At 41.1% G+C, this 17,056-nt stretch overlaps 2 protein-coding genes across 3 annotated transcripts in view; both read right to left on the bottom strand.

Annotated features, from left to right (window-relative positions):
• Positions 1–1,298: 1,298 nt before the first annotated feature.
• On the bottom strand, positions 1,299–6,139 carry LOC117404389 (3-beta-hydroxysteroid-Delta(8),Delta(7)-isomerase-like). The gene is made up of 6 exons (XM_059017349.1): positions 5,566–6,139; positions 4,400–4,690; positions 3,579–3,615; positions 3,499–3,500; positions 2,051–2,179; positions 1,299–1,875 (listed from the first exon to the last, which is right to left on the bottom strand). Exons 1-6 carry the CDS (start codon positions 5,588–5,590, stop codon positions 1,649–1,651), a joined length of 711 nt encoding a protein of 236 aa, XP_058873332.1. The 5' UTR covers positions 5,591–6,139; the 3' UTR covers positions 1,299–1,648.
• A 935-nt stretch (positions 6,140–7,074) lies between these two features.
• Positions 7,075–17,056, bottom strand: part of LOC117404345 (ubiquitin-like modifier-activating enzyme 1) — a 35,571-nt gene continuing 25,589 nt past the window's right edge. For both annotated transcript variants that reach the window (XM_034007197.3, XM_034007198.3), the window contains exons 18-26: positions 16,381–16,576; positions 15,811–15,885; positions 14,726–14,915; positions 13,171–13,259; positions 12,449–12,541; positions 12,118–12,309; positions 10,761–10,862; positions 10,418–10,518; positions 7,075–9,092 (exon numbers count right to left, since the gene is read on the bottom strand). In XM_034007197.3, the coding sequence (XP_033863088.3) occupies positions 8,957–9,092; positions 10,418–10,518; positions 10,761–10,862; positions 12,118–12,309; positions 12,449–12,541; positions 13,171–13,259; positions 14,726–14,915; positions 15,811–15,885; positions 16,381–16,576 (1,174 nt within the window). In that variant the 3' untranslated portion in view covers positions 7,075–8,956. The remainder of the gene's footprint in view (positions 9,093–10,417; positions 10,519–10,760; positions 10,863–12,117; positions 12,310–12,448; positions 12,542–13,170; positions 13,260–14,725; positions 14,916–15,810; positions 15,886–16,380; positions 16,577–17,056) is intronic.

Here is a 17,056-nt window from a genome sequence, read left to right as displayed (position 1 = left end):
CTGTACTGCTGAACCTCGTCTTCTTTAGTATTAGCATCACAAGGGCTGTATTGTTAGCATTCCGCATTTCCATTTTGTTCCCAAATTTTACACCATTTTATTTATTTATTTTTAAAAACGGAGCCTCAGTTTTTACTGATTTATACCCGATTTTTTGTCTACTATTAAATATTTTCCCGGTACTATTTTCTAGGAAATGCACCATATTTTGATTAAAATGCTCTTTTTATTTTGACTATGAAATAACGTTCAAACGTTGCACATTGATTCTCAAACACATTATCACCTGATTCTGTTGTTGGTCAATCAAAGTCTGATTATTGTGGCAATCGCTGGGTGTAGCAACTAGCTTGATCAAAAACTAAATTGAAATACACGAAAACATAATATATAATATTGGTAGTGGATGCGGAATGGGGAGAAAACGTAAATCAGTTTATGACTATTCAAAAGAAAACGAATGTTTAGAAGTATACAAAAAGCCAACAAGTGGGTCAGATGAGGCAGAGGATGCATAGCGTTGCAAATACTGCTGCATCGAGGTACATGTTCGCACTGACAATAAATGAACATACTGAAAAATAAGCGACACATTAAACTAAAACAAGAACGTGGACTGAGAGACAAGCAATCCATGCATGCTGCTTTTACACACGCTTTAATGAAGGAGAGTGCAGAATGACTGTGTTAATGAGTTTGTCAGAGCGCTGTGCTTTAATGAAAGAGAGCGCAGAATGACTGTGTTAATGAGTTTGTCAGCAAAGCAGGACAGCCACTGTTTACTGCAGAGAGGTGTGTATTGGTGGTGAATATGATAGAAAATGACAATGCTTTAGCTGATAAACTTATGGAACACATTGATGGATGTCCAGAGTGATTTTTGACGGTCTCCTGATGGCTTGCACCACCCAGTTCTTTCAATTTTCTTTTTATGATTTCAAGGTGAGTAAACCTCGCTTGTTTTGTGCTGATGTCATATCCTTCCGTGGATACTATTTGGCGATTGCAGAAACGTTCGCACAATACCAGCTAACTTGGGAAAATGTGGCTTCGACTTGCATAGAATCTGCTTCATCATACATGCCACGGACATTAAACTTAATCAGAAACCAGAACTGCTACGCATCATATTCCACATGTAAAGTGTGTATCTTGTTTAAATGACATACCTGTCATTTTTCTTTTCATTGTTATCATCCTGACAACTTTTTACACCAACTTTAAAGTCTGTTTCAAAGCTCTCTTCAAAATGTCTGCTCTAGTGCACTGGGGTTTGAGATCTGTCCTCTAAATCACTGCAGGAAGAGTGATTAATCATGGATCGTTAGTCCTGTGTTACCTGTTTAACAATGTGGACAATAATCCTTACACTATCCGTGCACTAGAGAGGGCATTTTGAAAAGAGCTTTGAAACAGACTTCACAGTTATACATGTAAAAAGTTGTCAGGATGTTAATGAAAAGAAAAATTACAGGTTCCTAAAATACCGTAATGAATCACACACCTTTTTAGAGAAACAACATGTCGTGATTGAGTGGGGAGGAGATATCCAAAGTCAACAATAGGAAAGCGTTTGAATTCCATCCCCGTGGCATTTGGTTCAAAAGCAAAATTGAAAACGATGTCACATTCTGTTGTTCTCGTGTCTCTAATCGATGTGGTTCCTCTGTCGTGGCCCATTGGACTTGTCCGCATGGCTCTGCGCCGCCACTAGGTGGTGCCAGGCGTCCACTATGAGCAGAGCTGGGATCACAATCCAGAGAGCGTTCATGAAGACGAAGTAGAACCAGAAATACAGGGGGTGTCCCTTCTCACTGTGAGTGAAACCCTCCCGATACTCAGTGTAGAAATACAGCACATCCCCATAGAGCTGACCTGAGAGAGAGAGGGTAAGGGGGAGAGACTGGTTAGTATAATATAGACCTTCTCAATACAGAGAGAGAGAAAGAGAAAGAGAAAGAGAAAGAGAAAGAGAGAGAGAGAGAGAGAGGAGAGACCAACTCCAGTTCAGTCCTTGTTCCACCGACCCTCCTCCCTCGCCCCCTCTTACCCAGCGATACGATGAGCTGCAGCACGAAGCGATAGTGTTTGTGTTGAAGGAAGGCGTAGACCGTCCACACACTGAGAGGACCCCACGCCCAGGCTGTGATCGTCTCCATGCACACTGTGAAGTTATCAGCTCGAGAGAGAGAGAGAGAGAGAGAGAGAGAGAGAGAGAGAGAGAGAGAGAGAGAGAGAGAGAGAGAGAGAGAGAGAGAGAGAGAGAGAGAGAGAGAGAGAGAGAGAGAGAGAGAGAGAGAGAGAGAGAGAGAGAGACACACACAAAAACAGAGTTAAGAAAACCGCAGAGAGGAATTTCAGAGAGATTAGTATTTGTCCAACCTTAGGTCTTCTACAGTGGAGCTTTAACATGATTGTATTTGACAAAACTCACATTAATGCACTATATAGGTCTCACATGTGTAGCTTTGATAGAAACCACACCTGTGCTGCACTAGGTTAAATAGATCTTTGTTTGCAGATAGTGTTGCACTTTCTTGAACACTTGTCATTAACAAACCGGCTGCTTCCTTACTGACTAACGTGATTTGCAGCCAATAACATGCTTTGACTTAGATCACACTGCTGGGGTGTAACAGATTTCCTGGCAGACAAGGCAAACAAACTGAGAACTTTAAGATTACCTGGCTTGGTACGAGATGTCATGTTTTATAATTTCAATACATGTTCCTTTCAAACCTTCACAATTCAGAACTATGAAGTAATTGTCCTTACTGTTTCATAGGGTTTACCATCATTCTGAGTGGCTCTTGGGTTTTGTTTCTCCAATACGTTCTTATCATTTTTCAGCTCTGAGCTGCTTTGAGCTTGTCTGGAGAATCCTAACTGCCATCACTGAACACCCTTCCTCATTCCATTCAAATCATGTGACAACGTGACACTTCATCCCCACTCACTCAGCATTTAAGACAGAGAGTAGGCGGGTTGGCAGAGTTGAAAGGATGCATTCATTCTATTATTAATAAGCAAGTAGCCATCCAGTTAGATTCTGACATTTCACAAAACATAAAACGAGGAGCTTTAGTTGTCCAATGTTTAATTGGATTTGCAAAATAAGACATGGTGGTTGAAAATCAGTTTGTTAGTTGCATCTCTAGTGTAGCGAAGTCTGAAAACCAACAGAAAAATCTGAGCAATCTTATTTTACTCAGTACACTGTTCCTTTCTGATAGCTGCCTGGACTAGGGTTGGGATCATTTCCTTATTTTCAAATCCATCTCCAATTCCTTTTTAAAATCAATTCCAAATCCCAATTCCCCTTTTAAATCAATTCCAATTCCTTTTACGACTTGGGCTTTACTGAGCAAACAGACAGACAACTTGTCAACCATACCTGCAGTTGTATGTGTTTGACAATTTGCATATCTGTTTGCTCAATACAAATACAAAAGGACTCAACCCTGGCCCGTGCAATCCAATCAGTCATCCAACACACACAACTGTGACTATTTAACTAGATCTTTACAACAGACTCTTACGATCCTACAGCAAGCTGCTGAAGTAGAAGTTCGACTCACATGACATATCTGCTGTCCCCTTTGGAATACTCCTTCCCTGAAAACAAAGTCAAAGAAAATCATGAAGTCCTGTATACATTGCTTACTCTAGAATTAAAAAAGAGAGACAATGAAACTGTTTCAGGCTTGACTTTTGCTTTTGAGATCAATCAGCTACGGCAACCCGATGATCACAGTGGGCTGAATGCCCCCTTTTTTATTTGGAATTTGTCTTGCATTGCTATAACAGATATATTATAGCAATGCAAGACATAGGGCAGCAGTGTGGAGTAGTGGTTAGAGCTCTGGACTCTTGACCGGAGGGTTGTGGGTTCAATCCCAGGTGGGGGACACTGCTGCTGTACCCTTGAGCAAGGTACTTTATCTAGATTGCTCCAGTAAAAACCCAACTGTATAAAATGGGTAATTGTATGTAAAAATAATGTGATATCTTGTAACAATTGTAAGTCGCACTGAATAAGGGCATCTGCTAAGAAATAAATAATAATAATAATAATAATAATAATAATAATAATAATAATAATAATAATAATAATAATAATAATACTGATCTCTTGGAATTAAGTTTGTTTAGAGAGCTTTTTTTTCCAAATTAATTTAGCACCCCCAATTGCTTCCCAGTTTAGAATGCCCATCAACGCATCAATTCCCCACAAGAGCTCAGGAGAACTGATGGGTCAGTGGGAGTCCTCCGATTCCCAAGCATGTCCCCTATTTACACCCAGGAGCTCAGCAGCTCCTGCTTTAAGCTCACTGGGTGCCTGGAGCAGTAGAGCCCGCTGTAGAGCAGTGAAGAGACCCCGGCTAACAGATTCACTTACAGAGCTGGGAGAGGAAGTGCTGGTCCGCGGGGATCTGAAGGTGGAAGAGACTGAACCAGCCCTCGATGACTCCGTGGATGAAGCCACACACCGAGAACCAGCACAGGACCAGCCTGCGCCCCGTGCCCAGTCTCGGGCCAGCCCAGCCCGACAGCAGCCAGGTCCCCAGGAGCAGGGCCCCCGACACGGAGAAGAGGAAGGTCAGGATCTCAGCCATGCTGCGGTCATTGGGCCGGTACCCCGGGATAGACAGGGAGCGAGGCCAGTAGGGGTGATCTGCACTCTCCATCGCTGAAACAGACAGCAGAGTTACAACTGAGACAAACACACATCTCAGGGATGGCAATCAGACTCCTATTGCATAGCAGTTTCACCTTTTCCAGGTTTTACTACGAGCTTGATTAGCCATGGGGTGCACAGGTAACAAGCTCAGGTATGTTTTATTGGATCAAACTGCTACGCAATATTTCCATCCCGCACCTGTTTGTTTATCATTAGAAGTGTGATGATTCAAAGTGTATCGATTAATCCTTACTTGACGTACCGTAATGGAGGACCACAGCTAGCTCATTATAGCTCACTGCGTGTTTCTTGAGTGAAGTAGTGTGTTTTATAGCTGGTATGCCCAATGCATTTTATTTTTGTCTTTGAATGAAATACTCCATCATTAAATCAATCAGTTGATCATATTATGCATCATACGAGTAGCTCATCAGGACCGTCACATGTATTGTGATGCATTACTTGTATCGAAACCTGCATATCGCATCGTGATATTAGTGTGCTGTTTCATTAGTGCATCGTTACAACCCTACAGTGTAATCAGGGTTGGGGTCAATGATTGTAGATGTGTGCTACACACTGCAGAGAGGCATGGGGAACACAACAGCAATTGAGACAGTACTGCTGGGTCTAGGGTTGTGCAATAATGACAGAGTCTCACAATAATTACAATGATCATTAACTACCATTGATGGAGATGTTCTCCCTGGTTAGCAGTTCTTTCCATTGTGTTTTTAGTGTTTCACTGCTCTCCTCCTCCACAACAGAAAAGGAGGCTGAATCCAAGTCATTTTCTGAGTTTTAAAGACACGGCACTTCCCCCGCCCGTTGTTTAACGTTTTGTAAGTTTATCAAATATATTTCAAACTGCCGAGCTATCTTACCTGTTTCGTGTAGACCGTCTTTCATGACAACAATATTGTAAATCGTGGTCGGAGGGTCGAGCAATTGTGTTTTCTTGTCAAAGTGTCTGTATTTCTGTATTTATATTTCCACGCCCAATTCCTTGTTAATGTAATATTCTCAATACACACAGATTGCCGTTAGTTAAATCCACATTCTGCCCACCGCAAGAATTACAATTAAGTGTTATTATTAATTATTAATATTGTATCCTATTCAGCAACAACAACACGAAACACACTCTTCCTGCTCCTTGATTTAAATGCAGTGCGTATATTCAAGATACCCGCCCTTTCAAAACCGTCACTACCCAATCAGACAAGGAGCTGATGCGGCCGATAGAAATGGGAGCCAATCACCGATATAGCGTAAACACGACCGACCAATAAAAAGGACAGCGGGTATGATGCATAGTTTTATAAGGGCTGCCACAAGCTTGAGTTGTGATAGGCTAGTTATTTTAGAGTCTGACCAATGAGAACAGCGGAGAGATGAAGAACGGACACGCGAGGCCCGTCCGATCCCCGTGATTGGCTGTCGTCACGGTAGCGTCGGGTAACTGCAGTCTCCGATTGACTCCAATGCTGAATGACCTCCTTCAGCTGCATAAATGTCAAAGTCTGAGCGAATAGGAAAAGACGAAGTTTTAACTGATAGGAAAATATGACTACAACGTTCCTGGCCAGTTGCAAGGAACTTGTGAATTTATTGCCCCGTGTTTTAAATGAGATGTTTCGCCCTTTGCTGTGGAGAGCCTCACATAATGTTGAGAATGCAGATTATTTGCAATGTCAGAGGTGTGCTAAACAGTATCACTGTATTCCTAGTTTTGTGCCAAATGTGTCGGCGTTCATTTAGTTTTTTGCCACACCTTCACAAATTCACCTGCAGCTTCTATCTGTACAATGTTCGCATGGCGGCTCACAGCTGCTCTCAATCGTTGCACTTTTGTGTTGTTTTCCAACAGGTGGAACGGGTTCAATTTGCATAAAGGTGGCGCAATAACTAGTCAGTATTGAAATGAGAAACCTAGATGCAGGGCAGGCCTTGATGTGGTGAACATGCTTTCTAATTACCCTGCATATATACACAGCTCAGGAGAACTGAAGGTTCACTGGGTGTCCTCCGATCCCACGACAAAACCACTTTGCTTTTAAAGACCCGAAAGCAGATGTCAACCAGTTACTTGCTTCTGGAGGACAAAAGCCAGCCCAGCAGGTGTCCATCTGCAGCACTAGGCACGGAAAAACAGTCCCTGCTGGTTTTGTCTCCCTAACCCTTCAATCTACAGGAAGCTAGTAACAGCATCTTCTCGTTCTAGGACAGCAGATTGCTGCCCACTGGTAGGCCATTTCCATTAAGGGGCGATTAGGACAAAACTGGTTTTGTCTTTCCTTAGCTTCCTAAGCACTGATGGGATAAGTGGCAGGGGCAAGAATGTAACCCAATAAAAAAATTAAATCAATAAAAAAAAGCAGACAGAAACAATGTGGTTATTACGTTTTTAATTGTATTCATTGTCACACTACGTGCTTCTATTACAGAATAGTTTTATTGTAAATTTGTGTAACATATTAGTTGTTTAAACAAAAAAATGTATAAAGAAGTCTGAGGAGGTGACGCAAGACAGTAAGTTTAGACCAGGAACCTTTAAATTAAATCTTACTAACCCTGTCCATTCACCACTGCCCAACCAATCACAGACCAAAAAGAAAAATATATATATTCACACGCTGAATCGCAGATCCGATAGGCTGGGCACCAAGGAGGAGGGGCCTGCATATTTAATCCTGTATAGTTTGTGTCCTAGTTGTTGTGGAGCTGAAGTTTTTTTGAAGTTATTTAAGTCTGAAAATTGGAGAAGTGGCATTTGAGACCTAGATATCACTAAGTAAGAAAATGAGGTGTTCGTATCATGGTAAAATGTATAAAAATGACATTTACACAATGTGGAATAAATACTTGCGTAAGTATTTGCAGAACAAGCCATAATACTTAGAGCTGTTTAGATTTCTTCTACTGTACCGACAGGATTTAAAGTCCCATTTACCAAAATATACATAAAATATTTGCCGTCTTTTTTTCTCGCGTATACTTTCTGAATTATTTTAACTTAATTTCACATTCATCTCAGCAAACAATAATTCAGGACTAAAAAGGTTAAAAGGGAATATGACTACATTTCCACAAATTTGTTCAACTGTAGAAAATGATCAACAATTTTACCACGTTCTTGTCTGAATACTGGATCTTGGTTATTTGTTGTTTTTTAAAAAGGGACATTCTTGGGTTTCAAGGAGTGTTTATATTTCAATGCTGTTTATCTTACTTTGAGAATTGTCCTTTATAGGGGTAATTAGAGGAAACCAAGAAAACTTTAGTGCCACAACACTCGAGAAAACTATAATGAAAACAGACAAGTGCAAGTAGATCCCTTTTAAACCAACAAAGCTGACACACAGGGGATTCAAGAGCGTTCCATTGATGGGACGGGGACCAAAGAAAATACTCACAGGGAGAGAGAAGACAGGCTGTGGAGATGCACCGGGTATAAAAAGGAGATTATTAAATAAAGAAAGAAAAACTACCCCCTTTCCCCAAAGATTTGTTTTTATGGAAAAACAGAAAAAAAAAAAGAATTTAAATAAAAGTTAGAGCTTTGCAATAAAAGGGCACCAACATTTCTAGAATGGAGATTTTTAGTTCCATCTTGCACCCATTATATTAACCCTCTGGAACTGAATTAGACTACTGATTTAGCACGAGGGCACACAAAGCACTGTCAGTCTTGAACTGTAGGCTCCTGTAGCCAGCAAAGAGAAACATCACAGAATTACAATGTTGAAGGAGTGTGCTTTATTTTTGAACATTTTTTTTTTTTTTTTTATTTATTCTTGTTACTTTGAGATTATGTGTAGTCTTAAAAAAGGGGTGGTAACCAAGACTTTGAAATACATTTCTTACCTCTTATTAGCTCTAGGAATATCACCACTGGCCCCCCCTTTTAAAATAAGTGCTAACCAAGGTTTTAAAACCAAACTCCATCTGCAAAACGTTCCTTCTGAGCCAATGAAAACAGGCATCACCCACCCTTAGCCCTGCCTTCAGCAATTCAGCCTCTTTCCCTAGGACCGCTCTCTTCCTTTATACTATAAAATTAGGCTAAATCTGAAATCATTTGAACAACACTTTCAGGTTTGAGAAATAAAGGACTACAAGTTCCAGAATACATTGCAAAAACTCCTGGAGCTCCTCCACCCAGCCACTCCCTCCTCTCAGCAAATGGTCCCCACCCCCCCATGGCCCTGCCACCAGTTGTGCTCTCAGCGAATGGTGTTCCATACCCCCCCTCCCCACCCCCACACTGTGCTCTCAGCGAATGGTGTATCGCACGTAGGGCACTTCCACGTCCTCGTCCGTGTCATCATTACAGCAGAGCTCGAACACCAGCGCCTTCACATGCTTGCCAAGCTTCTTCTTCGAGACCTTGGTGACAATCTCAGTCATCCTGAACACAGAGAGAGAGAGAGAGAGAGAGAGAGAGAGAGGAGGTCAGTTACGCATTTAACTTCAGTATTAAACATCTTTAAACTTCTTCCAAGCAGATTCCAAATTAGGGGCAGCACTGAACAGTCGTCCTCAGAAACTCAGGTCGACTAAAATCGTAGGGTCAATGATTGACCACGATAATGGAATTTCCACTCAAGTCAAGCTCAACACTGCAATTTGTTTATTTGCGTCTTGACAAAGGAAAACACCACCACACTGGATTATTCATTTACACAATAGTGTTTACACGTTTTTTTAGAGTCCGCTGTATGCACTAACTTTGAACAGGAATTTAGTTATTTTCTTCTGGATTTACATCTGTGAGGGTTGTGTATTTCGGGGTGCTATTTTTGATGTAGAATACAGGCAACAGGCAAACACTGCTGAAAGCTGCTGGGGTACAGAGGTGTATTCAGCATAGGCTTACCTGCCTGGACGTGGTGTAATATATTCATTTTTATGTTCTAGTTTTTCATGTTTTGTAGTCGTGCTGTATATGCCTTCATTTTTAAAACAAATCCTTAATGTTTTCATTTAAATACTGTGTTTCTCCGGTCCAAATGTTTGATATGATGTTCACGAATAAAACTTTTGAGTTAGTTTGTCTTTCATTTTCACATCGAAGCAGTTTGAAAATGTATGGGTTAACATGACCCACATGGCGGTACTAGGTAGTTCAAAAACGGTTCTAGTGTTAAGATGTATATGGAAAAAGAGTGAAAAAAGACTATGAATATGAAATAAACTGACTTGCACTGTACGCGATGCAAACACTACGACGAACACCTGTACTTTGATAGCAGTTAAGTGAAGTTATTTTAACACATGGCTGGGTTTACACATGTAAACTGTTAACATCCCTAGTTTAAACAATTGTAATATCTGTAACAAATTAAAAACGAAAACTCGAAGAGACTTAAAAAGAACGGCTACTTTTATGTTGCAACATTAATATGGAAGAAATGGATCCTGAATTAAAAGTGACTTTTTCTGATTATAGGTTTTGACAGGATTATGGTAAGGGTGCTCTACGATACAAGCAGACATCCACGAGACGTCAGAGTGGCTTTGCCATTATCTTCAGTAAATAAACACTGAACAGCCCTAACACAAACTATCACATCAAGATCAGGGTCTACTACATTTTTTAGCTTGAAGTCCCAGATACTGTGATACAGCGATCTGGTATGAGGTAGTTGAATCCGATGGAATGACCTCACATTATACATCTGATCAACAGATTTAATGTAAGGACCCTCCCCCCTCTCTTTAGTGTGTACTCACGGTTGTGAGAGTCGCTCCTTTAGCTTGGCGGGAGGCATGAAGAATGAATAGAGCATCGAGACTCCCTGGGACAGCATGGTGATCTCCAGCTTGTGTTCATTCTGAGAGAAAGAGGCAGATAAATAAGGGAGGAGAGGGGAGTGGGAAGTTAGTCACAGGGCAACAGAATCCCCCACAATACCCGTCTTTGAGCTTGTCCTGAGAATCCCAATCATTGGGATTCCATTCAAATCAGGCGACAACTCTGCTAGCCCCATCTACACACTACCCATCATTTTCAATGTCACTTGCGATTTGATTTTTGACAGCTCAGAAACAAAAACGGAGAGCGTGCAAGCGGTACCTTGAAGTAGTCGAGGAACTGTTTGAGTGTCATCTCCTTCCCATCGTCCTGCAACCCCTTCACCTCGAAGCGATCCCACAGAGTCCAGTCCTGTTCATAGTACTGCAGGCACACACACACACACACACACAGAGTCAAGGGGAGCAATGGAGATTTATGCAGCACTGTGCAAAGGAAGGCAGCATCACCGTGACAATGGCTTAAGGTATCGATCTTGTTAGAATTGTTTTCTATCTATCTACCTATCTATCTGGCATTCATGCACAGCAGTTTACAAAGAGCTGCCGACTATAAGGCACTTCATATAGCAGTGTGGAGTAGTGGTTAGGGCTCTGGACTCTAGACCGGAGGGTCGTGGGTTCAATCCCAGGTTGGGGACACTGCTGCTGTACCCTTGAGCAAGGTACTTTACCTAGATTGCTCCAGTAAAAACCCAGCTGTATAAATGGGTAATTGTATGTAAAAATAATGTGATATCTTGCAACAATTGTAAGTCGCCCTGGATAACGGCGTCTGCTAAGAAATAAATAACAATAAACCATGTATACTTTGCTCAATGCGGCTCAGAGACACAAGGTTGGTCGCACACTCAAAGCTGCTTCAGTCTTGACTGCTAATTATATGCAGATTCCTCTTACATTTTTAATAAAATAATAAAAAATAAAGATACAAAAAATATTTTAGATTTATTTTTTCTGGCTAGATTATGCTACTTGCATGCCTTTCATAAAGGCACCTTAGTTTGGCTATGTTCGAATTTGTAGTATTTATGTAATCTTGAAACAAAACTAGATCAGTCTCGGATCCCATCCATATTAATAACACATCAATAAATATTTTCCAAAACAAAATGGGTTAGAGGAAGTCATTAATATATAGCCCCCCCCCCCCCCCCCCAATATCCCATAAATAAATGTGCATCGTTTTGGAGGAAAAGCAGAGCCCATGGCTGTGCCCTGAATTTGTAAATAACATCTCTGAGCATCACCAAGCTAAGTATACATGGTTTATTTGTCATTGCTCTTAACTGTTATTGAATTCTGTAGCTATACGACATGCCCTTCATAGAAGACATTCACTTGGTGCTTGTCTACAGCTCTCTGCTTTATTGTACAACCTGGCAAACACTGTTTCAATGGGGTAAAAACAGGATGAGCTTTGATTACTGTCCGCTTGTACCTGGTATTAGGACACAACAAAGAGATCAGAGAAAGCCAACGGCAGGTTCCTGTGTGTGTACCATGAGTTTGGGCGCTGCAGTAGCTTCAGAGAAAGCAAAGGACAGTGCCAGGTTTGAGAGTGCATCTGTGTCTCTGTGTTGTGTGTGTCTCTCTCGTGTGTGTGTATGTCTCAGTACCTTGTGTTTGGGCGCTGCGATGGGCTCGGAGAATGCGAAGAAGGGCAGTGCCAGGTTCATGAAGCCATTCTTGAAGGACTCCACTTTCTGGTGGCCCTGAACGATCTTGAACAGCTCCAGACACACCAGGCCCACCACGGCCGCTGTCGTCGTGGCGATGGCAGGGATGATCTTCCCAGCAATCAGCTTGCTCTGTGATCACACAAAATTAAAAAGCACGCCACTTACTAAACAAATCTATTTCAAAGTAAATCAGCAAGACTGAGCAAATGATGTGTAGCATCACAATAAAGCCATTACTGTTCCACACCAGACTTCCAGCAGCAGTTACCTTGTGTCGGTCTGCTGGAGGGATGTCATAGTTTTCTGCCCTGAGGTTCGATGCTGCGACAATGAAATCCATGTGGAAATTTGTGTCATCGTCCTGCAAACAAAGTCAAATCGGGGCTCAGTTCTTAACTACACCCTTAATTGAACTGATAATTTGCGTAGACATTTTTACTTGCTTTCAGCTCTTAAACAGTTGCAGTTCAAGTTACTTAACAAATGTTATAGCTAACTTGAAAAGCAACTGTTTAAGAGCTGAAAACAAGTAATAAAAAGGTCTAATTAAGCAAATTATCAGCTCAATTCACTGTCTAGGTCAGTTATAATTACAATCACAGCAGAACTGTTTGTTGAAATCGCAATCACAATGACATTGTTAAATTACAATTAGTTAATTATGCTGCAGTGATTGCAATTATAAAATTACGCGAAAAACTAACATTAACACATTTACTCTGTTTATTCTACCAAGCACTAACCACAGGTACAAACAGAAACATACTATATAACGTGAGTTTTTAACAAATGGGGTCACAAAGTGGTTGAAAATGTTCAGTCAACATAAAATACAACATGGAACTGTGAATGAGTAAGCTTGGAAAGGTGTGGAATTGAACTGTAATTGATCAAAATATATGGTCATTACAATTAGATACAATTATGCAGGTGTGCCAAGGCTCAACTACAATGACACTGTAATTGACCCCAGGTCTGATGCTGTCTCACCTTCTCAAAGTCAATAGCAGTCAGCTTGAATTTCGACAGACAATCTGATTTGGGTAGAAGGCTCTTCAACTCTTCCAGCCTGCCATCATCTAGAGGGGTAGAGAGCGTCATTAAAAGGGATTGGAGCTACAAAGCAGGGCGGTCATACTCGCATACAACGCTTAAAACAAAAGCATGCAGGAGAAGCCCTCCATTACACTGCTGCTACTGTGATACACTCATGTAAAATGAGACTACGTTTGTACAACAGTACTGTGCATAAGGAGAATAAATTAAACCGTACACTGCTATATAAACACTATTGCTGACAGGCACATCTGTGACAATGGTAAAATGTTTAAAATTATTAAAATCCCCTAATCTTCATTTTTAGTGTGTGTGTGTTTTTGTATTTAACAAGAGAATGACTTTTTTTTTTAATTTAAATTAAATAGTTAACTTTCACAGATACATTTTGCAGAAGTTTATTAGAGACAGAGAAGGGCCGACGACAGATTTGTTACAAACGTTCCCAATGCATTACAGTTTAAATGTTTAGAACACGTTTATTACTGAAGCTTAACGGTTTAGGAAATTAAAACCAAAAACAACACGATTACAAAGATGTGTTAACAGCCCCTGATTAGCACTAGGGGTGAACGATTCACTGTGTAATCAAAGAATTGTGATGTTTACATGACACATCGGAATGGAGGTCTGTATAGTTTGTACTGTGATGAAAGACCACACCATAGCTCATTGTAGTTCACCAAATGGTTCGTGAATTAAGCTTTATAGTTGGTACATATAACTCTTATCTTATTTAACTCTTTGCGGTCCTATGTCAGACCAGGTCCGACATTACAATTTTCCCCTTCCAGTCACCAAAAAGACATCAAGCACAGGTCTCTAATCGTTTTGTCTCTGGAAAAAGCACAGAAAACCTTTCAATGGACGAGTGAGACCGATAGGAGCCGAGAGAAGCCGAAAAAAAATAAAAGAAAAGGGGTGCGGATCTGAGCAATACAGATAGCTCCGGCACCACAGACCTAACACGGACATAAACAAGATAGCTGCTTCCGCATCCAGCGCTCAAAGAATATCACGGACATTTGCAGAGCTTTTTGAGATGTTACAGTAATAAAATAATGACTTGGATCGCATTATTGAGAAGTTTGGTGATAAAACGAGTGATCAGATGATTTATCAGTATGCAGTACTATGAAGAGGTATGTGATAAATACAGCGAACAAGGGGTGGGGCGGGGCTGGAGATGCAGTACTGAGTGTCCTGTTGATATGCAGAGCCTTTTAAACTTGTTTTACTTTACCTTTAAAACAGCACGTGTAAAATAAACACTGCATGTGAAAATAAATTGGACCGGACGCGCCTGACAGGCGCCGAATATAAGGGTTAAATTAGTTTTAATTAAAAGATAATTTGATCTTCATGGATTATAGAATGCTGCATTTCGTATTGCAACCTGCACAGGGCGAGTCGTATGGTGACAGTGTTTCCTTTGAATTCACATTTCGCAGTAAGTGGCTCAATGAGTCGTGGAGGTGGGGTGTCTCACCGGTGGAGGAGTTGGCGTTCTGCAGCTCCTGGTCAGACACGTGGATCGTAACTCCAGAGCGTGGAGTGAACTGCGGCACGTGCACGGTGTCCAGGATCTTCACCAAGGCAGCGCGGTCGCGTGAACCCGGCACACCGTACGTCTTGGCTAGCAGGTTAGCACTCGCCATGATGTAATCCACGTGAAGGTCCTGCGAGGGTCAGAGAGGAAGAAATCAAGCAATCCATCAATCTGGTATTGACATTTAACTTCAGAGTGTTGGCGTTCTCTAAAACGCCTCAAGCCTGTAACAATATATTGTGAAGCGTGTGGTTTCAGTGCAAGTACGAACACCAAGACAGATCTAAAATTCAATCCACTAAAATATAAAGACATTTTACACACAGCCACGTTACAAAACATTCACAAATAGTGCATCAGACATAGACGTGATTTATTAATATTAAATAAAGTTGTGACTAGTCGACTGTCAAAAATATTTGTTTACCCCTAATTTACCCCTTAAATTAACCATGAAATGATCCTGAAGTAATTTTGGAATCTATGGCAAAATATCTACAAGAATACGAAACTTGGTGACCCTATCAAATATTTCAAAGGTTTTTTTTATCTTTGGTGTACTGTGTGCAATTTATTTGCAACTTCAGGGGGAAAAAAATTAATGTTGGAACAAATGTATTAATGTAGTAAATGACAATGCTCATATTTGTTCATATTACAAAATGTATTTATAAATAAATCTGGGCAGCAAACATTACCCCTGTTATGGCTTTATTTTAAAAAGCAAACAGAAAAAAAGGTGTGAGAAAGAACTGAAGTATAAAATCACAATGAATGGAAGTTATAACATTCAGATACAATAATGACACTTTCAAATTATCGCCCACTCTACATTTACAGTTTAAATTCCTATTTCAGTGTAAAAACTACTTCACCCCACCTCGGTATGTCTACAATCTCCACTTAGCTTAGACCATTCTCATTGGGAATCCCTTAAATCTTCCTTAACAAATCCAAAAGCAGTTAGAAATAGCATTGCTATGTCAAGCAGGTTTTACAGTTCAGCTAACAGTAGAGGTACTCACGTTGCTGGTGCTGAACTCCAGGTGGTGAGGGCATCTCTTTGGTCCTGACCAGAAGGGGGCACCAGAGCTGGTCAACTGAGAGAGAATTTAAAAAAAAGAAAAAACAGAAGGGCTTGTTACTCACATAAACAAAGTTTACACAACGAGAAGAGACCACTCAGCCCATCAGTGCTTATCCGGTTCCCAGGAGCTGATTGATCTCAGAACTTTAAGTCGGGTCTTAAATGATCCAGGCTATTCCACGAGGCAGAGTACAACCATGGTGGTTCTAGTGTTAAAGGATCCCAGTGATTCAGCATCAACACGGCTAGGTAACGCTCGGTAATCCATTCCACACCCTTTAGATTTATTTAGCAGAGAGCAAATAACTGACGGTAGATCTCACATTTTCCTATATGAGAGAGGCACACGTTATGTTAAATGTGCATTTCATTTTAAACTTTTTCACTCCCAGATACATTGGCTTGCATTTGAGTACCAATCGCTGCTTTTCCCATTTTTTTTTTTTTTTTTTTAATTTCTAGGTGATGCAACACGTTGTCCACAGTGGTACAGAGCCGTGCTGCTCACCTGCTCCGGGGGGAAGTTGTGCAGCAGCTGGCGGATGTTGTTGTTGTACTGGCACTGCCAGTGGTTCCGTGCCCACGCCACACAGTCCTCCCAGCTCCGAGGACAGTCAGTCACCAGGCTCTTGTACACAGCCTCCAGCACCTCCAGGGGCTGGGCGCCGGGCAGCTTCAGAGTGCGCTCCAGGAACTTGGGGTCTCTGGAGGGGGAAGAGAGAGAGTGAGTGAGTGAGGGAGAGAGCAACACATTAACCAAACATCCCCAGAGTCTGAGCATCTCAGTGACTTCAACAGGGTCCGGAGCAGGATTCATTACAATTGGATCAGCGGTTTTCTAGGTATATAAATATTAAATAAATTCAAATGACAAGCGTTTCGACTAGAAGGCTCTTCAACAGACACTTAAAAGAAACTTAATTAAATGACTAAAGTGTCTTCAGTGTAAACTCAATGACAGACATTTCCACTAGAAGTCTCTCAGTGTCTTCAATGTAAATTCAGTAACTTAAAGCATCTTCAACACTGAAATGATTATTTTGCCACTGGGTGAAGCGGAGTCATTCACCAGGTGGTAGTGCACAGGGTCTCTTAAAAGGTCGAAAGTAACGTGTTTGCTGATCTTGCAGCAGAGCCCAGAAGCTCTCAAAATGACAACAACCACCAATCAAAACAGCAGGTGA

The sequence above is a fragment of the Acipenser ruthenus genome, chromosome 56 (genome assembly GCF_902713425.1).
Source record: "Acipenser ruthenus chromosome 56, fAciRut3.2 maternal haplotype, whole genome shotgun sequence".
In the NCBI taxonomy this organism is placed as follows: Eukaryota; Metazoa; Chordata; class Actinopteri; order Acipenseriformes; family Acipenseridae; genus Acipenser; species Acipenser ruthenus.
This window is presented reverse-complemented; position numbering and strand designations above follow the sequence as displayed.

Excerpts from the sequence above, each read along its gene's own strand:
- LOC117404389 (XM_059017349.1), bottom strand. The coding sequence starts at position 5,590 with ATGAAAGACGGTCTACACGAAACAG. Across the intron at positions 4,691-5,565 it reads AGACGGTCTACACGAAACAG|CGATGGAGAGTGCAGATCAC; the intron begins GTAAGATAGCTC and ends TGTCTGTTTCAG. Across the intron at positions 3,616-4,399 it reads GCACTTCCTCTCCCAGCTCT|GGAAGGAGTATTCCAAAGGG; the intron begins GTAAGTGAATCT and ends CTTTGTTTTCAG.